Below are 26,058 nucleotides of genomic sequence, written 5' to 3'. Positions count from 1 at the left end.
TACAGTTACAATAATAAATAACTATTTTCTTGCTCAAAAATAAACCACAGCTGTAGAACCCAGTTACATGTAATAATATGGACACCACAAGGACAAGCAAAAGTGTCCGTATTTAGGGCAGCAAAAAAGAAAAAAAAAAAACAGTACTGTTGACTGCGCAGACTGAGTTTATTTGTTATTGAAAGGTGCAGCAGTCAGTTGAAGCCTCTCTGAAACATACATCAGGGTTCCATGGGTGTCTACTTGCACGTCCAAGATTATAGACTACACATTCAAAACCACTATGTATACAAGTCATGTAATAATGATACATTATTAAACGACTTAGTTCAGAGAACGTATAACTGAAATCAATCCAGTCAGATTGCTCCCTTGCCTGTCCAATATTTGCTACTGTACTTGGTTAATAAGATAAATATAATTTGAATATTGACAATATCGAACTAATTATTATTTGACACCATAATATTGCACAGAAGACATACCCCCAGCTGGTGTTTTCACAATGCGTGGTCCTTGCACTTCGCTTGGAGCACTCTTAGACTTTCCTCCTCCACTGAGAAATCTGACCGTCAAGTACACATAATATTCCATGAATACCTCCAAACTCGTCAGCAAGGTAAATCTTGTTTTGTTTCGGACAACCTTGGTCTACACATGAAAGGGAACAAAAATGCTAAATAAATGAATGTTTTTAAGAATGTTTTTCTCTAGGCATAGGTTTAGTCTAAGGGTTAGGTGTACTCCGGCTGTCTGTAATTTGGCTGGGGTTTGAATAATTTATTATGAATGACTTAACCATGATTGTGTTATCAGTTTAACACTCTGCCATTAAATTTTCCCTTCCCCCCCTCCCCCTTCACAAAAAAAAAAATGGATTATTGGGTGCTATGATGCTACAAGTTGATCTTAATTTTGCTAGAAATGCAATTTTTCACACTAAATTTAAAAGCACATGTAAAGTAGATTATGATGAAGATTACATCATGAAAATGAAGTTAGTGACAATATCTTACTTTTAGTGCATGTGTGTGTTCAAGACAAAATTTGAACTTTTCAATTTTTTTGGCTGGCCTGTTTTAATTATTGCTTTCCGTTTTCTCAGCCTTTTTATTTGAGTGGCTGCCTTCTACTCTGTGCAACATGACCTGACAGCCCGACCTTTAACCTTTCTTGGAATCATTTCTTCAATAAAACCTCTTCAAAGATATATACCCCATAACATCAGAACCTCTATTAAACATGAAAGTTTCTTGTCAAAATTTTTAAAAAGCAAAAAACCTAGTAGACTAGTATATAAGAAACTTGTATCAGGAAAAAGTGAACCACCCAACCAAAGTCAACAAAAGTGGCAGGAAGACGTCACTCTCACAACAAAACAAGAGCTCAACTGGAAAGAGGTTTACCAAATGGCTTTTCAATGTACAAAGAACACAAAACTTATAACTTTCAGTTTTAAATTTCTTCATAGGAGAATATCAACAAACAACTTCTTGAAAAAAATTGGTCTCGTCGATAGCGAGAAATGCACTTTCTGTGAAAGAGAAACAGAGAAATTTGCACATTTATTTTGGGCTTGCCCAAAAACTCAATATTTTTGGAACAATTTTAAAGTATGCCTACAGTCTTGCCAAGTTATTGCCGAAGAGACACCTTTAGAGCCTGATACAGCACTGGGCCTAAGGCCGGATAGCTCTAAACATAAACTCCAAATTAACTTCTGCTGCTTAAGTGCTAAATATTACATTTGGCTATGTAGACAGAAAAAAATGTTCTCCAAAACTAAATGATTTCTTACTGTATTTAAAACATATCTATGAAATGGAAAAAATACAACTACAATCATTTTAAAAAAAGTGGGAGCCTCTGTTGCCTCTTTTGTAATCTCTTGACAACTTGACCCTAGTCCCCTGAAAACGAAAATAAAAATGAAAGGAAAAGAAACAAGGCGCATATATACCATGCATATTTTCTGTAATTTGCAATTCAGAATTTACATTAGTGACAGGAGTAAACTGGTATGATCTTGCCATGCTAGAATTGCAAGTAGTGCAAGTAATCTAATTATGTTGTATTGTAAGCAGTGTAAGTATTAGTATTGTTAGTAGCGTGAGTATGCGTATTATACAGAGTAAGTGTTAGTATCGTAAGTGGCGTAAGTAATAAGTTTTTCGTAATTAGTGTAAGTAACTACATTAATATTGTATTGTAAGCAGTGTAAGTAGCAATTAATTAAAATAAATAAAAAAAATTTTTTTTTTTGATCCCTTCTGTCAGATTACAGTCGATATTCAAAATGAACAGTCGTGTGGAAACATCTATTGCTATCTGTGTTGGCTGCTTATCAAATCATGCACTAACATGCAAATTGAGACATAACAAGACTTAGTGCTTCAGTGACTGCTCCTCAAACACAAATGTATGACGAAAGTCGACTTTGGGATTTACAAGAGCGGGGATGTATCTACAGCTGTAAGAAACAAGTTACATGTAGTTACATTAGATGGGAGTACACTGCTCTTAGCCAATTCAAATCAAGTAGGTTTTTAAGTGTATATTTGTTGGTAGTTAACCTAAAGTAGTTTTTAGCAACACCCAGAGTCTTAATGAACTCTCCTTGACCAGAGGTGAGGTAATGAGTGACCCTGGAAAGAGTCTGCAAATATCTGACTTCTGGTTAAATTGCGCACGCCTAGCTGGCAAATACATGGCTCAATCGAGAGGTTTTTATTTTTATTTTAACTTACGGTATTTGAACTCTTTTTATTTTAACTTATTTTTGTTCATCTAATTTGTAAGTTCTACGTTGAGTACAAATAAAGTTGTTGATGTTGTTGTTGAGACATTGGTTCTTTACTTCTGCTCATTTCCATTGTTTTCAAAACCATCAAAATCTACAGTAGACTGTGCAAAACAGAACTCTTGAGAGTTGCTTGTTTCATCAAGCTTGCACAGTAAGGAAAGAGTCATAATTTAATTTATAAAAAATAAGGGATAAATAAAGCTGCTGTTGTTGTTGTTGTGAGTCAAGGAACGAGATTTCAGAGTTTTTGGCAACTTACTGCAGGCTAGCTCTTAAAAACGAAACAAAAGACAAAACAAAACAAAATAAGCTAGGCCATGTGCAAAGGAGTTACATGTAAATGTACTGAATGCAGTAACAACAAACCTCATTTTCCATGTCATTTTTTGCATGATACAGAATGGTATATTCTGTCTCTGTGAACCTCCATGCAAGCTTTGGTCTCCAGCTAACCCGTAACTCCTTCTGCTTATCAGTAGTAACAACTGTGAAATTTGATGGAGGCCAAGGGGTAGCTGTAAGTTAAAAAGTCAAAAACAAAATAAAGGTTAGTTTTATGATTGAATGACAATCAAAAATAGCCAGCAGCTGAACCGCACAGATTACTATGTAGATATTTAGAACATAAATGTACATGTAGTACTAATAACTATAGACAATTGTAACAAGACTAATAGGGAGTAAGGTAAGTGACAAGTGCAAAGCACTACAGTTGCAACAGTTTTACAGAGATTTATTATTTGTACTACGAACTCATCAACATGAACACAATTTTCATGGCTTAAAGATGATTTCCAGTCCGTACTGCACACTCTCGAGAGTTTGGTTACGTTTTTTTGTTTTGTTTCATGCATGAGGTCACAAAATGTGAACATTTCAAAACTATTTATACATGAAGTAAATTCAAAGTTTCATGTCAACCGCCATTATGGATGCGAAACGATGCGAAGCTTTATGTTTTGCTTTTTCTCACATCACATGACGAAACAAGTTTTCAGCTGTAAAAGTCAATGAAGCACTTGGAAAAAGAATTTGAAAGGCCTCAAACATAAGGTATGTGGTTCATAACGAATAGCATCAAGATCGCATTCTATCGAGTGAGGCTTTTTTATGTTTGTAAACATTAGGGTGCGGAGACTGTGCAGTACAGACAGGAAATCATCTTTAATAAGTGCTTGGGAGAAATCAAGTCAAGTTAAAAAGACAGTGCCAGTTCGATCACAAAGTTAAATTACACCTGGGCAGTAAAAGGAATGAGTGTGATATAACACTGAAAGTGAACCATAAATTATTGTGAGTTATTTTACAATACAGTAAAAACCCACATATATACTGTATGAACCTAGTGATTTAAGAACCTACAGGCTGGAATTTGGTATTTAAATACCCCAAAAAAGAAGAACCTGTTCAGCCTGGCAAAGAAAATAGGTTCTTTATAATTATACAAAAAATCACTCCAATTTTGATGGTCTATATTCTGGATTTTTATTGTATGAGAAACCTCTGTATATGTTTTCCACAAAGCTACAGTGCAATATAGACAATTAAAACCTAACAAGACGATCTAAGATCGCAAGTGGGGCTGTAGCTAAAAATGTGCTGCTACACGTGTTAATCACAGCGGTCCTAGAAATAGCATGTGTGAGATGTACATGTACATGCTAATAGATGCATGTCTCAAAGAAATCATGAAACCGACCAATAGATGAAAGTGAAAGCTACGGTAATCATACTGAAGTTGATTTGAATTGTGACGTCACTTAAGTTCACTGTCACATTTGGTAATTTAAAATTATACTTAAGGCGTTGCCACTGAGTAACACATTATATAAAGCCCTACAGAACAGCATTGTGTACAAGAGCAGTTGTGTTCTTCTCTCACACTGTTTACTGGGGTTATTTCATACGTACTAATCTGCTCTCCTCTGAGTTCGTCACCAAGTGAGTGTATAGTCTGGAAATACTGTACTAAGCTCTGATTGGATGGTACTTCTAATACTGTAGTACACATGTACCTAAGGGATGGCTTAGACTACCATAATTGTCTCTTGCATGAGAATCAAATATCTTATAACTCCCATTATCAGTATGACGGATACTGACACCAATAACCTCTACTGCTAGAATAAATGAAGAATAATTTTGTGACAAGAGTGATTCAAAAGCCCTGTCTATAGACATACTGTCAGCACTGATATCCCTCAGTTATTGAATCACAATGATTTAGACTACCAGAGGGTAGCTTTCACTATAATTAAGCTGGTAATTTTTCTCAGACATAGCAACCATTGAAGTAATTCTATTTGCTTTAAATACACTTGTCCAAAACAATATTTATCAGCTGTTTGCTCTGCCCCACTAGTTAACCTTTGTGCTATAAACACTGCCAAGGGTAAAGATTATTATTTTTTTATTATCCATCTCCATTATTTGTACCAGGTCATTACAGCTATGTATTCCATTTAACTTATTATAATTCAAAGTACTCAAACTCATAGCAACACATTGTTTTCCAGAATTTTCACCAAAGTACATAATATCACCTTGACGATTGTTAACTATTACAATTAACAAATCGCATAATGAAGCCTGAATTCTTCTACATAGTTTATTTCCTTTTCAACATCATTTTGTTGCACACACAAGTGACACAACGCTGATTCGTCACTCTTTTGTTGTATACATAGTGCTGCTTTGTCCAATACATAACATTCACCTGACACCACGTTGTCTGATACCAAACAAACATTCCTGCACACAACACGCAACTGTAATATATGCACAAAAGTGACAAAACTAATGGCACTATTAGAAAAATAACAGCTGATAATGAACTCTGTTGAGCAAAAACATAGCAAATGTAATAATCATGATAGAGGTCACATAAAAATGACAATTAAGTACATTTATCTTCATTATGATGAAAGCCACTTTTGCAGTCCAACATGGCATCTTTGTTGTTGTTTCCTAGAGTTTGATCTTGAGGCACTTTGTCTTTATCAGCACCTAAAACTTCAGTAAATGTTCTTCTGTCATCTGTAGTAACGCTCTGTCCACATTTTCTGTTCATTGATAACTCACTGATATCCGACATATCTTTTCCTTTTGATATCGACATAGTGGAAAGAAGGTTGAGCCTTTATTACGTGTCTGCGGTATTGACCATTGCACGTGACTGAGCATTGACAGGAAATAAGAGGGTAAACCTAAAGTTGGCTTTCACCTGACTAAAAATGCCTTATAAAATAAAATATACATTTGTTTCGATGTTATTCTAGCTTGGACCTTTGACCAACTAACAGCCAGTTTTGTCCATGTGAAATTGGCAGTCGAGTACTGCATGTGGCTACCTTGGATATAAATAATTACTGAACTCCTCGTTTTGATAGCAAATCAAAATTTCCTTCCAGCCAACTCGTGATATAAAATCAGATCAAAAAGATTATGAGAAGTTTGTATGTTGTGTGACAGCATAAATTTTGCAACTATCATTCAATTACAAACAATCATTGAGATTATCTAGGTGTAACACTTGAGCTGATTTGAATGCTTCTTAAGAATGATAAAGTAACGAGTTCCACCAAATATGAGTGTGTTATATACATGGACATGTACATAAACTGTAGTACTTCAGAGGTAAAGCACTATCAATAATGAACCAAATTCTATCACGGGTTGACAAAATCCACACTTCATTTTATGTCTCCTCGCCTTTAAAATTCAGCATAGCAAGTTGAGGGCTATTCTGATATTGATGGTTCTGTCCTTAGGACTTGAGTTATTACAAACATCTTCATTCCTTTATTGCACTAAGAAAATCTTTGAATCAGAGGATCGAAATTACTCACACCAGAGAGAGCACGTCCCAAACTGAACAAAATGGTTTTTACTGTTAGTATCTCTCATGTTTAACAAAGAAGAACTTCACAGATACAAGTCATGTGCATTTATTCAATACAGTATTAATATAATAATACTATTGTATTTGAAATTGTAATGCACTTTGGATGCAAATTCAAATTCACCTTATAAGTGGCAAAGCAGCTACATTCAATCATAATTCTTTTATTTGTGCATTTTGTTTCTTAGTTTTTTTTGTTGGCTTTAGTTTGTTGTTGTTGTAATTGTTTGTTTATTTGTTTGTTTTTTTTTAAGCAGAAAAGGGGCTAATCTTTGAACACCTACACCGTAGTTTAAGGCTTCTTTGAGGGAAGGACAATACAAAGGCCCATGCTGCTGCATGCTAGCACACAAATGTGGGTTAATTTTCAATGAACTTAAAAGCAATAAACCAAGGAAATATACTTTGTATTGACTGTCATAAGGATCTATCACTTGCAAATTTAGTCCAGCCTAAAAATGGAGCTGATCCCGATAATAATAAGTTAGCCTGGTTTGAGCCTACAATCCAACTGAAAACAAGTACCCGGGCAGCAGTCAACTTCAAAAACAAAACATGAATTCGATGAGCTCTAAACTTGAGCCCATGTTCAACTTGAGCAAACGAAGGCTACATGCCTCGGTCAACCTGTATTACCTGGCCGGAGAATGGCCGTCATGTTGGGATATAATTCATGGTAGGCCACCCATATAGTCTCCCTGCAGTTTACTTCTATTTACTGCCGTTTGCTTGCAGTTAGCATTTAAATATCGTGTTTAATTGGAGTTGGCATTTATTTACTACTGTTTGCTTGCGGTTAACATTTAATTACTGCTGTTTGCTGCGGTTAGCATTTAAGGAGTAAAGGGGAAGGTGATTATATGTGGCCTACCATGAATTATCTGCCGTCATGTTGCACACACACAAAACACAAATTTTTACCTGAGAAACTATTAACAAAGGGCAGATATTGCCAGCTTGTCACACTTCCAACAGCATTTTCAGCAACTACAGATATTGTATAGTTACAGGCTTTCCGACATGGAGAAACAAAATCTCCAGGCTTTTGTAACACACAGCGGAAATCTTTATCTGTCCTTAGAACATTTGCAGGTCTGCAATCTGGGTCAGTGAATTTCCATTTGCAGCTGCTTTTATTTTCAGTGGAGTCATTCAGACACAACTTAATTGAGTAATTGACTGGCAGACCTCCGGTAAAACTTGATGCCGACCAAAATACACGATACTCTCTGTCAGGGTCAAAGGTACCAACCACACTATATCTCAAATTACGTGGACGACTCGGGGGATCTGGGGAGCAAGAAAAAATCCTTTAAAACAAGAACTATTGCATGACTGTAAAATGAAAAATTATACGGTGAATAAGTTAAATAGAACTTATCTTGTATTAATGGGTTAAAGGAAAGAAAGTTGGAATGAATTACTTGCCTGGATTCTACTGTTTGATTTGCTTAACCGTAATTAACATGTTAAAATGCACAGTTAAATTACATTTGTGTATTATTTTAATGAAAGTGAAAATGAACGTTTTGAGCATCCAAATTTTATATAATACATGTATGTATTTAATAATATACACTGTAATTATAAGTTATAAATTATTATCTTCAAGTCAGGATCATAAAAAAGGCAAGTCCCTGCCATCTGCTGATTAACAAATTGTTACACAAAGTCTGCATACAAGCCAAGTGGCCCATCAGGCCCGAGCTTATCCCAGTTTCCATAGCATGAAGCGACTAGGAGTATTTCTACTCCCCCTGGATGGGATTCTAGTCTATCACAGGGTAACTCCTAGCATTACATTCACTGGTACCAATTTATACACCTGGGTGGAGGGAGAGACTGTGAGAGTTTAGTGTTTTGTATAGAACACACCACATTATCCCTGGCCAGGGCTTGAACATGGACCATTAAATCCACAGACAAGCACACTAACCATGAGGCCACTGCGCGACAAAACAAACAACAAATTGAAAGCAAATTAAATCTACATGTAACCACTGTGCAAGCATGTGTATGATGCTTATTTTTAAGAGGAAAACTAAATATTATTACAGGGCATCTGACAGGATGCAGCGGTGTGGATCCACATAATTTGCTAACATCCACATCTTCCACATGCAATTGGAGCTTTTTTCCACATAAAACAGATGAAAAAAAATGCTCCATATTAGCAATAAAGCAGCTGCCTTACAACCCTACAAGCAAAAACTCTGAAAAGATTGATCATTTAAAAGTAGTTTTTCTCCCAAAACAGCAACAAAAACAGGCCATTTATCTTGGGACCAATTTTTAACTCCAGGTATTCTAACCTAATTTAGGTAATCTCATTTCTCATCGTGCCCCGCAGGACACCTAAGGCCATTCAAAAACGCTCTCCACCCATCCCGGTCAGGCAAAGAGCCTGGAAACCAGTTCCATTGAAAATGCCTGGCTACTAAGCTACCGATGTTCTACAAATGTAACAATGAATTCTGCATGTAAAGTGGCCATGCAAAATAAGCAAAAATGCTATGGCAAAAATTGCAAAAGTGAAGAAATATCTGTCAACAAATACCATTAGAAGATGAGCATATGTCAAAGTTGGAAACACGATGTGCATTCTATTACAGCGAGTAAAGCTCTAGCTAAAATTGTGGGTAAGACTTTGAAGTACTTTTTGTTTCACTGTTGCTCAGACTTTATCATCAATTTCGTTGACTATAGAAATTTCAGCACAAATCAGTGTGTTTTCCACATAATCAACACATATTTCTGCTGAAAATTTCCGCATAATTTGTTATTTTTGTCCGAACCATGTCAGATGGCATGTTATTAGTTAATAAAATGAAATCAATATAACATTTTGTTACTAACAAATGATATCACACAGACTTGCATTGTTGAAAACAAATTCAATTAAAGTCCTGCAAGAGTCAGAGATGCAGCAATTTCATCACCAGGAAGAGCTTCTGCCAGAAAAAAAACCCTGAATTTTCCTGACCATAAAACAGTTTTCACTGATGATTAAACATAGATCAGAATAACCAATTTACTGTTTCAATTTGTTTCCAATTAAATTTAATGCTCTTACATCTATCAATTCCACAGAAGTAAAACAGTTTTTAAATTAACAACATTAACACTCACTGACACTATTAAAAAAAAAAGTTTAAACTGGTAATAGTTTTGGGGGGAGGTGGGGTTTGGGGGGCTAGTGAAAATGATTGTACATATGATAGTTACAATTTGCCCAAATGGAAAGCTTGAAATCTGGTTTTCTTTGCACCCTGATTTTGGGCAAATTGGGGTGTTCTTCAGGCCAAATTTAGACAGACTCTCCCCTTGCTAAGGATAAAATTTTAAAGCTTCATGAATGGGATGCCAAAGTGTCTTGTTTCTGTGATCTTACTACACCTGTATATCCAATTGATACAATTTAATACTGCAACCTTCAACTTATTACAATGCCTGGTCTCTGACAGACATGTTTGACTGGACTATAAAGAGAGGTCAGTTTATTATCAAGCTTTTACAACATTAGGGTCCCCAGGCTGTGCTCTAGAAAAGCCTGCATGCCACAGGCTACTAATTTTTGCCTTTAAGTGCAGACTGTAAAAACTTACTTTTTTCATATTACTTTACACCCAGGATTTCATGGTTAAGAACCTTTAGGCTCCTTGTAATTTTTCTTAGACAACAGCCTTGGGTCCATGCAAAGTTAATTTATTCATACTTACTAAATAAAATGTTAATTCAATTACCTGCCACTGTAAGAGATATGTAAACTCCTTGCGATGTATTACCAAGTTTTGGACCACACCAATACAATCCATTGTTAATTCTGCTTGTGTTAGACAGTTTCAACTGCACCGTTGCACCGTCAACTTGTTCTACTTCATGATCTAACCATTTCCCATTGTGTTGCCATGTTAAATTTAAGGCCTGCACATTACCCAGTACAATGGTACAGTTTAAAACAAATGTAGAGCCTCTCAGTGCATAGTAAACATTGTTTAGTCTTTCTGGCTGAAGTTTAAGATCCAAAACTGAAATTAAAGGTAACGAGAATATTTTTTGTATTAAAAGGTATTTAATTTCTCAATATTAAATTTTCAAAAATAATTATTGTATTTTTAAATATGCTATATCCTCAAGTAGTTTAAGGCCTGGGTCAAAGGCTTTCACTGGTGAAAATAATGTATTAGTTATATTTCTGAAGGTATAAATGGTAATGAAACCAAATTTAGCACACAGTTAGGTTTTGACGTCCTGAACATTTTAAAGTAGAATTAGTACTTCTGACAGGTCACGTGACATGTCACGTGATGTTTAGGGGAAAATAGCCATTATTTATGGAATTGGTGGTGGTTTTTAGTAATAACATCCTGCAAAAACGTGTTTTAGATGCAGTTCAATTATTTCCATCTTCTCACGTTTGGAATGACCATCCCTCTTTTCACAGAAAAATTTTATAGGGTGAAAGGTCCTTTTTTTTACATACAAAATTCAACAAAATTCAATGTTTAATCATTTATATCTTCTATAAACAAAATCAAGGGAGATCATTCCAAACGTAGCAAGGTAGATAATTTAAATTTGTATCACAAACGCTCGTTAATTGATCAATAGAATGGAAATTCACCACCAATTCGCTGATTTACAAAATTTTAACAAAATGCATGTCACGTGGTCAAAATAATATGTTAAGGCAAGGCAGGACGTCGAGTTTTATAATCAGGGAAAAGTTCAGCTTGGTAAAACAAATATAACAAGAGATATAGCTGCCCAACCACAATCCTACTTAATTACATTCCTGTCCTAGGCCTTAAACTACTTGAGTATACACGTCCCTTTACGAACATTTTCCCCGGACTGGAAGATTGATGACTCGACCAGTGTCCAGATGTATATGGCAAGTGTCCATTATAAAATAAGTTCTCAAATGTTAACAGTACTCAAAATTTGCAGTTGTTCGGTCATCCAAGATGACTGAAAAATAGTCCGGACAACCATTTGCCAGTAAAATTAAAGGCCTGGTTGTCAGAGGAAAATAACAACGGACAACCCAGGAGAAATTGAAGTACCTATCATTACTGTGAAGTCTGACTGAGTGACAAAATAAAGGTATATAAAAGATTTAAATCTGGTGTTTTTGTTTGTTGCATGTTAAAACTTTTGTTGCTCCCAAATACATGTAAAGTAGGGGAGTCATGGGGTCAGAACCTCCCACTTTCCCTATCCAGGTGCTCTCCCACCTCCTGCCCTTTTCCATCCTTCTCCTGCCCCTGTAAGTTAAGAGACTCAAAACACATTTTACAATAGTCATTTAGCTGGGCAATTCTTACATGTAGGTATTCCTTTTGCTCTTAAATGGACTTTGATGATACAGATTTGAGCAGACTTTCTCAAAGCCCATTTCTGCTAGATTAGATAATTAGGTGGTCCGGTGGTAAAGGGACTTTTCTCGCTCACAGCACGCCATTTTTAACCAACCAGTTTTCTGGTCGGTGGTGTGTTGGGGGTGTCAAAGGCTATATCCAATCAGATAATGGTCTATATTCTGATGTCATTTTTCAAGTAACTTGATCCTGTGCAACATGTCGATTGCTCTCGAGGTGTAGGAGTCTGAGGAAAATGAATGTGTGAGAGGTGATAAATGCCGGTCTAGCTAAGCTTGGTTTCAAGGAAATTCGAGAGAATCAACGGAAAGTTGTAGAGGCTTACGTTGGCGGCCGCAATGTCTTGACAGTTGCACCGACAGTCTCAGGGAAAAGTCTGCCATTCCATCACTCCCTTTGTATTGGACTTTTACAAACATGGCGAGCGAGATCTTGTAGACACAGTTTGCCTCACTATTTTCCCTTTGGTTTCACTAATGAAAGATCAAGTGTTGATCCTTCGTGAGAAAGGGGTCAAAGCCATTGTCTTGGACCCAGAAACTTCTGAGACAGAAAAGCGGCACAGGCTGTCAAATATTTACATCACACCCAGTTTTTTTTGGCGCCAACAATATGCAAATTAAATTCAATATTCTGCAGGCGCATCAAGTCGACTCGCGATTTCATCCCTCGCTTTCATCGTCTTGAGACTCGCTTACTTTCGCATTTTTGCAGTCGACTTGTGGCAAGTCTAAGATTTGAGATATCAAGTCATATACTCAAACTTGCTTGTGTCTTCTGACAGCTTACACAACACATACAATTGTGCACTCATGCCACTTGACATATTGTCACAACTTTAAATGGGTATAAAATTTCACCACAATATTAAGCCATTGTTTTTAGCCCTAGTGTGATTTTTGTTTGCTCATTTGCACAGACAAAGTCTCAGAAGATGCTAAATACAAGGTCAAAAATTAGCATTTTGCATTTCTCTCCTGCTTCCTGCCCTCTTGGATCTCCTAATTCTTGTGGACCCTTTCTCTTCCTGCCCACCCTCTAGGTCCCAGACTCCCACTTGCCTGTCCCCCCACCCCACATCCCCCACTCCACACAATAAAATTAAGACAAAAGAAAAAGAAGAAAAAAAATCATGAGAGGGGAGGGGGAAAGGGATGCTGTGAATAGAAGATGGGATCCCAATAAATAAGTCTTAAATAAGCTCTAATGACTTGAGTTGTCATACAGGTGTTCAAACATCAAGCAAGAGAACTAAATAAAAATAGTTAAACTCTTAATTTGAAACTTACCGCTTGATAAGGACCCATCAACAGTCCCCAACGAAGATGAAAACACTACCAACAGGAAGAGAAACCACGATGTCCTCATATGGCTAATGAACTGAGAAATCTCGGTGTTGTGCAAAAAATTGATGATTCATCTGATTCCTGAAGACACTCTTCGCTTCGATTGATCCAAATCTTCACTGGTTCTTCACATGTCGGTCTTTCTTATTCTTTTTTTTTATCTTCCGCCTTACTGAAACAAAAAGACCATCACTTACCGGTTAGTTCCTCCATCTTTTTCGTGGTTGCTTAGTATGCACGTCAAGTATGCATTCCTATACTGTCCTGAACTACTTTATAGCGAGGCTCGGGGCAGGGGTGGCCAGCCTCGTTCCCAGGGTCTCTCGTCTTCCAGCCCTGGGAACGAGGTTGAGGCTTGGCCAGAATTTCAAGCAGAGAGATAATCGACAGTAAAATCAATCAATCAATCAATCAATACATCAATAAAAATGAGATAAGGTTACTATAGCAAGATTGGTCCCTTAGCATTGTACATTGTATGTTTTTTTTTTTTTTTCATAGCAGATAGTGATCTGACCCATGTTTGAACATAAAAAGATACACATCAATCTCCCCTTTACCAGATCTCGAAAATCGAAAGATGTGGAAGTTGTAGGAGCAGAAATCTAACTTATAAATTCTGTATTGATACGCATTAAATGTCTTAAGAATGTTGACAGACTGTGTCGAGGACGGGTCCATCGCGATGTGTGAAAATGCTAAAGCTCTAGCTTAAATTCATGTTTGCCAAACATGAATTTAAGAAATAGATCGCAGCATATATGAAATTAGCGTGTTCTACGGTTTTCGTTTGTTTTAATTATTCTGCGAGCTTCAGGAGCGACGATTTCTCTTCATTTAAGAATTCGGCCAAGTAGGCGAGACTGCTGAGAAATGACATACTAAGTTTAAAATTGAGATGTCACAATTAATCGTCCAGATTTACAAACTTTCACTTTCACTTGAACTGTAGTTCGTGGCGCAACGCACTCTGGTAAAAAGTGGCGCAGTGCACTCTGGTTAAATGCGATGCATTCTGGTAAAAAGTGATGAATTCGAGAATTTGGATCCCCTTTTATATATTCTTTTTAAATCCTGTTTATGTTGCTGCTCGCTCGCTACGCTCGCTCCGCAGCAAAAAGTAATGCATATTACGACTCAATCACTGACCAACACACGCGGAGCTTTAGATTTAAGTTATTACTAGTTCATTGGTGGTGACCTGCAATGCAGGCGTATTTTGGCGAGCGAACGCATTTATAACAAGCGAAGCGACATCTTGGTTTCAAACTCGGAAGAGGCTTGGGGAGAGACTAAAAGGCATCTTAGGCTCCTTAAGAACCTTGACACGCACCAAGTACAAAACCATTTCACTTTACATCCCACTCACATTTTACTAACTGTCGTGCTAATTCACAAGTTCATGATATGCACTCATTTTCTTCGCGTAAGAGTTCTGAAGAAGTTCAAGCGTTCCACCAGCAAAATTAAAACATGAAAATTAGACGATATGGAAAAAAGTCAGAGAACTCGTGCCCTTTTAAAGTGGGCCATCGTGTTTCCTACAGGTGACCAAGAATTCAGGTAAAAAACGAACAGAAAAATATAGCGAAGTCACGCTTAGTCCATAAACGATATACGCGAATCTGTACATCTTTGGAAATTACAATAGCCTGTTTCAGTCTCCAGGTCAGTTGGGACGATGGACCCAGAGCTAAAGCCTGGTTTCCATATGATCGCGGATCATCGCAGAATCGTAGGTTCTGCGATCATATGGAAACACGCATCTGCGACCGTTTGCGATCGATTGCGATCTCTGCGATCTATCGCAAACGATCGCAGCCGAATAGAACCAGCATGTTCTATACCCTGCGATCATATGGAGAGACAATTATGGAAACTTATCCCATAATATTCATAATCGATCCCATGATTCAACACTCCGTAGAAACAACACCGTATTATTAGTTTGTGGCAACGCTGGCAACACTCATTTCTCGTAGACAACAGCGGAGTCAGGATGGAAGAAGGTGAGCCTGCTGATCGTTTGAGCAGCGAAGATTTTATGGAAGAAGCTGCGTGATACGAATGTCTCTACAACAGGAAAAGCACGATCGCAGACGATGTTTTGTTGCCTGTATTCCTTTGGCTCAGCGGTATTGCTTAAAGTACATAGGCTCACATAGGCGTAGGCGAATATGAAACAACACGGCGGACGAGGACGAGAAGTTGCTTTTGCCACAGGGCAATCTTTTATTGCTTTGAGCGTTACGGAAAAGGAAAATGGAAGCCCAACTGGAAAAAGGATCAACGATATTCCTTAATGGAACAGTGTTTGTAGAACAATGTTTGTTTACACAATTTCAACTTAAACAAAATCTTTATATGAATGGCTATAAGCGGATAGGCCTTTTGCTTTTCAGACTTGTAAACTACTTCAATAATATTAAGGAATCATTTATTCACGATATATATATATTAAAGTGAGAGCGTCGAACGCACTCTCATAATCTCTGATTACTACTAGTATTAAGGAATAAATGGTTTCTTTCTTTCAGCTATTGAGTTTTTTATGAGCTTTTTGCGATTCTGCGATCGTCTGCGATCATATGGACCCCGCTTGTCGCCCGCCCGCTTTTTCAATCGTCCACACTGACCGAGAGCCTGGAACAGGCTAAAATTACTGATAAAGTAAGAGTCATTCTTTCTTTCTTGATAGATGATACGCTAGTCTTTTTGTTCCTTCTCTCGGAGTCGTTTCAAGACAGCTCTTCGTCTTGCTGTTTGGACATTCCACATCAGTGTCTCCCTCAACCAATCAGGAACGCGTGAAATAAACCAGTTCTGTGAAAAGGATTAAAACAGAAGAACATAAGACTGACTCAACTACGGTGAACTCCGCCATCTCGCAGTGTCTACACTGTTCACAGCCTCTCTATGTTTACGCACACGAAAGAAAAAGCGAGCGAAGCGAGCGCGAAGCACGCGAGGGTGGGGAGTGGGTGCGGGGGGCGGTCCCCACCCCCCACCCAGTCAAGTCATGTAATCTGTGATAATCGGTATTGACATAAATTAATATTTTGCCGACACGGAACAGAGGACTGGGTGGGAGAGTAGTACGCGAAGGCTCATGGGTAATACGTTTGTAAAAAGAGACGGTTGAGAAACTCGTGACATTCTACGGTCAGCCTTGCCACTAGCACTTTCCCATAAGGTTCATTTTTATTGTGTAATTAGCGTCATATGATTTGTTTTTTCATTCTGTTGTTTATAGGTCGACCTTAAAACCCCAAAGGTGGCGCCACTGCATTTGGTCGGGGGTACACGGTCCCCATTTTTCCTAACAGGAGGTTTTTGGGGTTTACGTGTCCGGCTTTGGCGCATGTAGGGCGTTACTTGATCTATCTCTTATCCACTTTGTTGTGAGCGTATTCTCGCAAATAAAACATGTCTTGGGCCTGGCTGACCAACGCGCCCATGCCTCAACCTTTGAGTGTGTTCGGTTGTGTAGTGAAGGCAAAATTTCCGTTTTGCGCTGGCGTCCAGTTCTCTCGCAGATTCTTTGCGCGCGTTCAACAATGGAATAAAAATACGAGAAAATAGAGGGCTGTGAACAGTCTAGCAGTGTCAAGAGAAACGAAAAATAGTAGCGAAAAATGAGCTAGCGGGGGTTCGGGACAGCAAAAAGTCAATATAACTAAAAAGTAAATCCAGGAGAAAATAGTACGATTTCAAGAGTTTAAGATAACCAAGTTTGAGATGGCGAGATTCAGCTGTTGAACATCTCAGATAACTGACGTAGCACAGAAAATCACTCGAAAGGACAGAACGGGACAGGTCAGGACGGGACGGAAAGAGACGGTAAGGGGCGGGACAGAAAGGGAAGCAAGAGACGGGACAAAATAGGGCAGGACGGGACTTAAAGGGACGGGACAGGACAGTAAGGGACGAGAAGGAAAGGGAGATCACGGTAAGAAGCGGAACAGTGGGGGACGTGACCGGACAGAAAGGAACGGATGGTATTAGGGACAGGACGGTAAGGGAGGAGGTTAGGTTAGGCAAGGCGAATAGAGGAAAGCAGAGAAGTGCCAGGTTCTAGATTCACACACATACCTGAAGGGCGTGGCTCCAACAACCCATAGTCCTGGATTCCACTCCAACTGTCCCCAGGGCCTGACGAACATAAGTGGTTGGTCCTGGAGCAAAGACGTTTGGATTCCTGATCCTGCTCATTTTAGTGGCCACGTAATAAGGTAACACACACTGAAAACCACAACAGAACCAAGAGTAAGGGCAACTTATGTCCACGGCAATATGCATTCTAGTATGTCCCTTACCATCACCCGTATCTCATTACTGGCCCTGTCAATTTTTTTTTTTTTTTTTTTTTTGCTACGACCTTTGCCAAGATTCTTTGAGGATCTTACAATATATCCTTAAAGAACAACAAAGACAATTAGCATTTGCTGTTTGGGAACATCAGTTCAGAGTCAGCTGTGACATAGACCAGAGGGGTGTACATGGCATATTATTGACCAAGAACCAGTAAAAGAAAACAGAAATATAAAAGAGGCCATCCATATCACACCTTGATATCACATTCTGAACAAAGATGGGGCCTACGACCTCCCCTCCCCCCCCCCCCTCCCCGGACTTGTGATCCCATAACAGAATGAACAACGTCACATGAAAACTAAACAAAATGGAACTAATTCACTCGCTTTAAAAAAAGCCATATATTAAAATGAGTAAGGATTGACTTCGCATGTAATTTTTTTTGTGTGTGTGACTTATCATCGTCCAAGGTCAGGATTGAGTATTCAAAGGCTAAAATACATTATTGTTAAGGATCGTTTTATTAATGGTCATTTAAGATACTAAATTATTCAGCCTAATTTCTCACCTGGTGTTACACAGACACATGATTCTGGAATTAATGTAGAAGTTAATAAGTAATTAAGAATATCATGCAATTCATGTTAATTTTATTAAGTACCTGAACAATGACTCCCTTTGATGAATACTCGGCATTGAGACATCTACTAAAGAAATCTACAAATACCTGAACAAAGCATTGGACAATAAAAATAGATATTAATAACACAACAATGGGTACCTCCATATCATTCTGGAAGGTAATCAACTGAATTAATTAAATTAATAATGCAACACATTCCTAGGTCACCATTATTAAATTAAATAGTATTAAGAAATAGAAAACATGTGCAGTGTTTCCATCAAGGTTTAGTATAAATCTACCAGCGTTCTATAATGAATGCCATGCTCTGATTGGCTACGCTTCTCACTATCTATTCTGTGATTGATAGTGAGTAGCGTAGCAGCGTGCTCTTGTTAACAAAATGACGGACGTTTCTTGGCGTTTTCAAAGTGTCTGTGAAGAGGATTTCGATCAAGTTTGGGCTATTTTGTGATGTAATTTGCAGTATACGGAACACATGTACTATTGTACGTACATTTTACAAATTATCATCAAAATGCTTAATACATGTATGTGTAACCAAGTGTTCAGCTGGGGTTGACCAGCCACTTGGGTATTTGATATGTACACCAGGATATTTCAGAATTTTAACCTCTCAAACTCATTAAAAATTCGTCAACTTTAAACAAAGGAAATCAGAACATGACAGTGTTTGGATATCTGATCTTATTAGTACACTGATTATTACAATAAAAATTATCTTATTTCTCCTAAATTTTAGTATATCGAATACTGGACAGACTTGTTTGACCACATTTCCAAACACCTCATCATTTGTCAAAAATACTCTAATTTACTACGAAATGTTGTCAAACATGTCATCTTAAATGTTCTTTCATGTTTGATATTTTACATCAAAGTTCAAACCTTGGTTCCAGAATACATTGACAGAAGTGGAGTAGGAGTCAAGCCGGCAGCAGAGGCAACATTTACAATCAGGCCTCGTCCTCTGAAACGTCAATGATGAGAACAGAATGATCAGGACATGTACATGCAAAGAACTCTTTCTTTAAGGCCACAGCTCTTAAGGCACATCACATGAATGATAATCAACCATACTGTAAGTATCACATAATAACTTATCTAAAAAACTCTTCCTCCTGACTAGTATGAAATTAGACCTCCAATCCATGTAATCCAGTACAAATTAAGTCAATATGCAAATTGCACATACAGCTGCATCGACACATATACTGTGCTTTAGACTTGCTCTTGGTTTGATTTTCTTTTTTTGTCCCAAGCTAGTTAGACTTTTCTTTATTTTGCTCCTCATTCACTAGTCTAATGTTAACATGAAACAAAGGAAGCTAGAAATCACCCTCATCACTAGGTTATAAAACTGACTTCAAACTAAAATCATATGTTAAACCACTAACAATAAAACCCGAATGGCTTGTCAGGTGCTTTTAGGGCAAAGTGACTCAGACAAAGTTGAAGTGTCACTCAAAGCCACAACATGAGAACAGTATAATGTACACTGTATCACACTTTGTGTACATGAATGTACATGGTCAAGGTTTGACAAATGTACTTCTCATTCAATCTGATTTCCAGATCACAAATACTATAAGATGTAGCCCCCTAATAGAATGGGATGCCATAAAGTAATTACTGAAACCCTCCTAGCCCCGCCCCTCTCAACACTATACAGCATTGCACCATGGTAGAGTGAACCATCTTTGCTACAAAAAACACGTTACTTAAAAACACAATCTTACCTAGCAGCCATCTCGGGTAGGATTATGCGAGTCATCTTGCAAAGGAAAAGCAAACAGGTTGGAACAAATTATTTTTAAAAATAGGACAAAAAACCCACAAATGCAATGACAAGTTGAAATAAATTACATGTAGTCATACATGTAATTAATTATGATTATTATTAATAGTTCACATGGTTATTTAGGAAGGCTCACCATGGTCACAGAAAGAGCATTGACATTCATCATCTTCCATGCATCCTAGTAAAAGAACATGTCAAGCACCAGTTGAAAAGATAACCACAAAATGTGGCAATAATTATTAAATAAATGTACATTGCACTTCAGTAAGCAATTAAAAGGAAAAGATGAGAGAATAAATGGCTTTCATTAATAAAAATATCAATTAAATACCAAAATGAATTTGTGTGTAGTGTACATTGATTACCTCTTGTTTCATGTTGCCAAAAAATTCTGGGTAATGAGAGACTCCAACATTATTCACTGTAAAAAAAAAAATGAAATAAGTGTAATTTATATTCAATTCATGGAGAGTGGAGTAATGAGAAGCCCTGATAAAGTAAACTTATAATTTAAAGTGTATTTCTCAATGGCACAATGCAGCAGCCAGAGCTCCAATATAATGCAACCTGGACTGCTCAATCTTGAGTTTGGTGTGGTAACCTCTCCACAACAGCCACCTTAGAGACAAAGGAAAGCAGCCATTGTGGAGAGGTGACCAATGTTTGTAGTGGAAATAGTTAAACTGTTCTATGACACAAATAATGACATCCTCCCAAATTGCCTTTCTAGGAGTATCTTTAGAAATTGAGAAAGTTCTTACTCATTACGTGGTCAGAAGGTAGCTTCAATGCCCAGATGATTTAACAAATTAATGAGAGACCCACTAGCCTTTCAACAGGTCAGCCCTCTGGAATTTAGTTAATTGTAATCATTATGATAAAATTGATAATTTAAAGTTCAAGGAAACTAAAAGACTACTTATTACCAAGGAGTATTTTAAAGACTTTCTTTTCAACAGTTCAACTGCATCCACAACCTGATATAGATCGATAGTGACTATGTGTATTTTTAGAAACTTGTAAAATATTTTAAGCCTATAAGATTGATACTTTGATCTTAGCTCTGTATTAAGTATTTTATATATATATTTTAATTAACATATTTTAAGTAGTATACACGACCCCACAAGCTTTGTAGCTTTAATTCTTATCGTGATAAAAATTAATAAAGGTTTTATGTTATGTTAAGATGAGAGTAAATGTTAAAGGATCATCCAGTCCATCGGGACAAAAGAAAGTACAGCCATTTGAACTGAGATGGCCATTGTAGAAAGGTTGCCATTAGGAGAGATTTGACTGTAATAGACTACTGTTCCCACTAAAAGAACTGTCAGAGCTTACGACAAAAGTACTCACCTAGTATACCAATATCAAGACCAGCAAGTTTCTCTCCTAAACCATCATAGATATCAGCTCCACCAGTAAAGTCCATTACAATTATCTTACTTTCTGTACCATATGCTTCCTCTGCAAATTGAAACACACATATTAATTAAATAATTATATGGAGCTGTGCTAGTCTGCATGAATAATATACATGTTACAAGTGAAACTGTTTTCAGTTTATTTCTTACTAATGAAGGTTTTGAAGCTTTTTTGTCCCTGAAGTCATAACACCCTGAGTATAAAATTTGTACCGGTCAAAATTCTTATCAAGTGCTGCACAAATCTTATGACAGTGGGAACGCTTTGATTTGACAGTGACTTGTTAAAAGTGCCATGGCCAATCAAATGGGGATCAAAATATGTAAGAATTTGTGGTATTCACCTTACATTTGACTGATTTTCCTTTGTAATAAAATAAAATAACATAACATTTCACAAACAATTTATTTATTTAATAAGCATTATTTTATACTTTACATGTCTGATTCACCCTGATATAAAAAGAAATCACTTTCTTTATTAAATCATTAAATACAAATTAGCATAATCCACTCTATTTCAGCATCGAAATAATGACGGCACTGCAAAGCAACAAATTTTAACAGTGAACCATATTTTTCTTACTCAGTTCTCCTGCAAGAGATTCTAACTTTTCCTTGGTACGGCTGATAAGGACCAACTTCAAGCCTTGTCTTGCGAGCTGGAATCACCATAAAAGGAGTTAATAAAATTAATACATGTAAAACTGTTGTTATAAGTTTAATTATTACATTAGGCATCAATGTTTTTCTAGAAAATACACCACTTGTAAAAAAATTAAAATCATATGAAGCTAGTCATGCACATCAGAGACCCAAATGGAGCAATTTCCATATCCAGTTACTAGTGAAGACCTACAGTGTACGATGTATATTAATTAATGACCTCATTTCCCACTTTTTCAGTTTTTTTTTTTGTGCAAACAGTCATTTTGTATATTTTTATAAAATAAAAATAAAATCACACGATGGCTTTTACTCACTTGCTGCGCTTACTGGTAAAATATTGTTTTTACCACCCAAAAAATCTGAATTCACATTTTTTGACACCATGTAATATCCCCTATTTACTATTAAATTAAATAAGTACATCTAGTTATTTAGTAATTGGACTGAGTGGAGTACAATTCAGGGAGCAATCACACAAGTAATTTCAAAATCGAACGAGCACAGAGCATGAGGTCAATTTTCAATCATTTCTAACAGTATGGCAGTTTGGGCATTGCCTACCTGATCATGGGAAAAATAGCTTTCAAAGGGAGGGGGGTGCAAAGCTTAAAATACATTGAAAAAAATATCATGGGGCACGGGGATGTGTTCTCTTAGATCAAGATCATAATCTATTGCTTATACTGAATTAGGTTTAGGTGAGGCAAGGCACTAGCCTTGAATAAGATTTCAAGGACAAGAACACTTGAAACTTGAACTTATACAAGTAGTCTGCTTTACTGTCATCCTGCTACGTCACTGTGATACATGATGTACAATAAAATACTGGAGCATGTGCTCATGTAACCTGTTTGTAACTTGTGATTTTAGCCTGATTACCTCATTAGTGTAAGCTTTTCCTATTCCATCTGTGCAGCCTGTGATGACTACAGAACATAAATAAAATAATACAACTTATCACCCGATCGCACTCAGCAATGACTGAATTAGGCATCTGATGAATGGCCAGACAGATAATAGACCATTTTAAAGTTGTTTTCTCAGTGACCTGGCCTTTGAATGGTAACGAGGCTGCAGGTGACCTTGTTTTGATGAAGACCTCACTGCTTTTGTTGTGTAAAGTAAATCAAGTTGTTCTTATGCTAAATTGTTGGAATTTAAATGAGAAAGCCAAGAGATCTGTATCAAGGCAAGGTCACCTCCAGCATCGCTTGCATTCACAGACCAGGTAACTAAGCACACAACTGTAAATTGGGCTATTCATCTATCTGAGACATCTACAATTATGGACAAAAGTCCCTGGGACACTTAAATTAAATATAAATTAACTAGTTATTTGTGTTTTACCACTGAAGTTTGAAAAAAGTGCCGCTTTCCTTTTAAAAACACGTTGCTCTTCCCCCTCCCCACCCAATACAATTTTGAAAATCAGAAGAAATTGAAGGTAGTAGTTTTCAACATTGTATGGGGGGTAGGGGGCGAGGTTAGACAGGTGAAGTTGTATTCGCGTCTGGCGTGTACCCAAAAGCACCAGTTATGACCAATTATGGTATAAAATTCATCTTTGACTGATTCGCTGTTAGCACATCTTCTAAACAACTTCTACAGTGCACTGAGAGACAAATTAATTGATAACAAATTCTTCCACATACTGGACTTAACACTGGAAACATGGCATTTATGCAGACAGACAGCCTTTATTTAGGCACCATAAAATTGTGCAAAAACATTATGAAACTAAATTAGATGATTGATCCATCTCAGATGGATTTAAGTCATCTCAGAAGGATTATTAGCTACTGAATATAAATTCAGCCTATATCTAGGATTCCAAGAGCAAAAACAGTCTCAGATCTAAGACTTGTCTAAAGCCCACACTACTTGTGGCTTGCGGCTTCTCATGACACGCTTGCATGCTCACAACTGCTCACTTTTGTTGCATTCTTCTTTAACTCTACAAACCATCAGAGTTGATTTGTAACCCTCATGGATTTGAACTATCACGTCCAATCTAACTGAAATAAACTGCTGTGTGTGATGTTGGTTTTACGTCATTCACCAGATTCTAGAATTCTGATAATGTATTTTAATGCTGCGGGCATTTACGATACATAGCCTGCATACTGTAAACGTTACAAATCTGTGGGTTTGTTTGTCACGCAAACCACACGTTTCCGATAAACAGACCGTCACGGACAAAACCATGTTTTGACCGTCACGAGTTTTACCAAAGTCCTTCTCAAGGCGAGGTAATGTTGTTTTTAATTCATCCACCAGATCCTATAATACTCTAAAACAAACCAAAAATTATCCTGGTCTCCAGTGAAATCAGCTCCATAAACAAATGAAAGCTTTTGTACACCTGTGCGTTGAGTGTTGAGCAATCCACACCTAGCATAATTTTTGCACAAGAAGCCAAATTTTCCGGGCTTACAAATAACCTTATTTAAATAAAATAGATCGAATTGCTGGGGATCTTCAACTTTATCAGAAGACTATACAATGCATAATAAGGAGACTAACTTGGAAAAGGCGACGAAAAGTTTGCAATGACAAGAAAAAATAATCGAACTGAACTTTGCACAATGGAGCGCGCCATCCCTTACCTGCCCATTCGCCTAACTTCTTCAAATTCTTCCTCATGCCAAGGGCTGGAAGAACAAACGCTCTTATTCCATGAAGAATTTGCAGAACAAGATTTAAAGAACAGTAGCCTAGAAACACAGCGCCAACACAGGAGAGAAAGTTCCACTCCATTGTCTTACAGTTAGAACAAGGACGGACAGACGCAGACGAACCCAGCGAGATAGACAGAGCCCGCTTATCTTTTGGTCAGCAGCCTTCGCAGACGTTTTTTGGGCTTGTCACGCAATCCTACCGGGAAGGAAAAATGCGTGACGAGCCAAGCCTGCGTAGCTTGGCTTGAGCGCGCGTTCACAAAGGGGCGAAGCCGCGAGAACAAGTGGCGAAGCAAGATAGCTCTGTTAGCAGGCTATGACGCGCCCAATTCTTGTCTTCCATACACGATAGAAGGACGAATCAAAGCTAGAGCTGATTGGTTCCGTGACAATCGAAAACAACGCTATTCTCCCTCTATTTTCTTTGTTCGCGCCTTCATTACGTCGACAGATCGAGTTTTAGTATAAATCTACTAGCGTTCTATCACGAATGGCGTTCTCTGATTGGTTACGCTACTTACTATCAATATCAAGCAATTAGACTATGAGCTTGAGATTTTTATCGCGTGATAGCTGACGGGGGCGCAGCCCGAGTCAACCATCGTGCGATGGAAGTCGAGAGCGATGTTGTTTTAAAGCTAAGAAGATTATTCCACATTGATGCGTTGACTGACTGAACCAGGACTGAACATTGTACTCTGAGCAATTTTGGCTAGCCTTTGATCTTACACAGTGTTACACTGTGTTACAAAAGGGTTAATAATTAACTATTATCGGACAACACACAGGAACCCGTTTTGAGCGGACCCCCTGTATTAAGCGGACACTAGTGAAGGTCCCAACGCTTCACTGTATTCAACATTTTCAATTTTTAGAGTATTCGCTCATTTGTTTAAATTTTGTGATTTAATTCTCGTCCCGGGGACTATGTGTATAATGTACTCGTACCAGTGTTAAACGTGGAATCATGAGGGCAGGTAGCCTTGTATATAACTACTTCAAAACTGGCGATGCTTGAATTTAGTGATTAAATTAATCATGAACTCAAAAGGCTAGAAATATGATCCCGCAGACGAAGGAAAACATATATGCGAGGAT

At 37.5% G+C, this 26,058-nt stretch overlaps 2 protein-coding genes across 4 annotated transcripts in view; both read right to left on the bottom strand.

Moving 5' to 3' along the window:
* The window catches only part of LOC145499457 (uncharacterized), a 21,840-nt gene extending 8,177 nt beyond the window's left edge, over positions 1 to 13,663 (bottom strand). The window contains exons 1-6 of one of the 2 annotated variants that reach the window (XM_081478972.1): positions 13,375 to 13,450; positions 12,411 to 12,558; positions 10,448 to 10,732; positions 7,626 to 7,994; positions 3,170 to 3,318; positions 486 to 651 (exon numbers count right to left, since the gene is read on the bottom strand). In XM_081478972.1, the coding sequence (XP_081335098.1) occupies positions 486 to 651; positions 3,170 to 3,318; positions 7,626 to 7,994; positions 10,448 to 10,732; positions 12,411 to 12,504 (1,063 nt within the window). In that variant the 5' untranslated portion in view covers positions 12,505 to 12,558; positions 13,375 to 13,450. Of the gene's footprint in view, positions 1 to 485; positions 652 to 3,169; positions 3,319 to 7,625; positions 7,995 to 10,447; positions 10,733 to 12,410; positions 12,559 to 13,374 lie in introns of both variants that reach the window. The other variant, XM_081478973.1, reaches the window with a different exon arrangement.
* Positions 13,664 to 14,383: 720 nt separating this feature from the next.
* On the bottom strand, positions 14,384 to 25,399 carry LOC145499776 (very-long-chain 3-oxoacyl-CoA reductase-like). Of its 2 annotated transcripts, XR_014050984.1 has the most exons (12): positions 24,889 to 25,399; positions 23,162 to 23,208; positions 22,200 to 22,275; positions 21,546 to 21,656; positions 20,555 to 20,610; positions 20,323 to 20,367; positions 20,128 to 20,162; positions 19,277 to 19,358; positions 18,407 to 18,472; positions 17,524 to 17,673; positions 14,664 to 16,254; positions 14,384 to 14,613 (listed from the first exon to the last, which is right to left on the bottom strand). XR_014050984.1 is itself a non-coding variant. In XM_081479304.1 (11 exons), exons 1-11 carry the CDS (start codon positions 25,037 to 25,039, stop codon positions 16,138 to 16,140), a joined length of 936 nt encoding a protein of 311 aa, XP_081335430.1. In that variant the 5' UTR covers positions 25,040 to 25,399; the 3' UTR covers positions 14,384 to 16,137. The 2 variants fall into 2 exon arrangements, 1 of the variants encoding a protein (XP_081335430.1); XM_081479304.1 differs by having other exon boundaries at positions 14,384 to 16,254.
* Positions 25,400 to 26,058: the final 659 nt, after the last annotated feature.

This window comes from Orbicella franksi, chromosome 10 (genome assembly GCF_964199315.1).
Source record: "Orbicella franksi chromosome 10, jaOrbFran1.1, whole genome shotgun sequence".
NCBI lineage: Eukaryota > Metazoa > Cnidaria > Anthozoa > Scleractinia > Merulinidae > Orbicella > Orbicella franksi.
Note: the sequence above shows the minus strand (reverse complement) of the source record. Positions and strands in the feature narration are given on the sequence as shown.

Excerpts from the sequence above, each read along its gene's own strand:
- LOC145499776 (XM_081479304.1), bottom strand. The coding sequence starts at position 25,039 with ATGGAGTGGAACTTTCTCTCCTGTGTTGGCGCTGTGTTTCTAGGCTAC. Across the intron at positions 20,611-21,545 it reads TCTTGATATTGGTATACTAG|TGAATAATGTTGGAGTCTCT; the intron begins GTGAGTACTTTT and ends TTTTTTTTACAG. Across the intron at positions 19,359-20,127 it reads CTACCCGAGATGGCTGCTAG|AGGACGAGGCCTGATTGTAA; the intron begins GTAAGATTGTGT and ends TTGACGTTTCAG.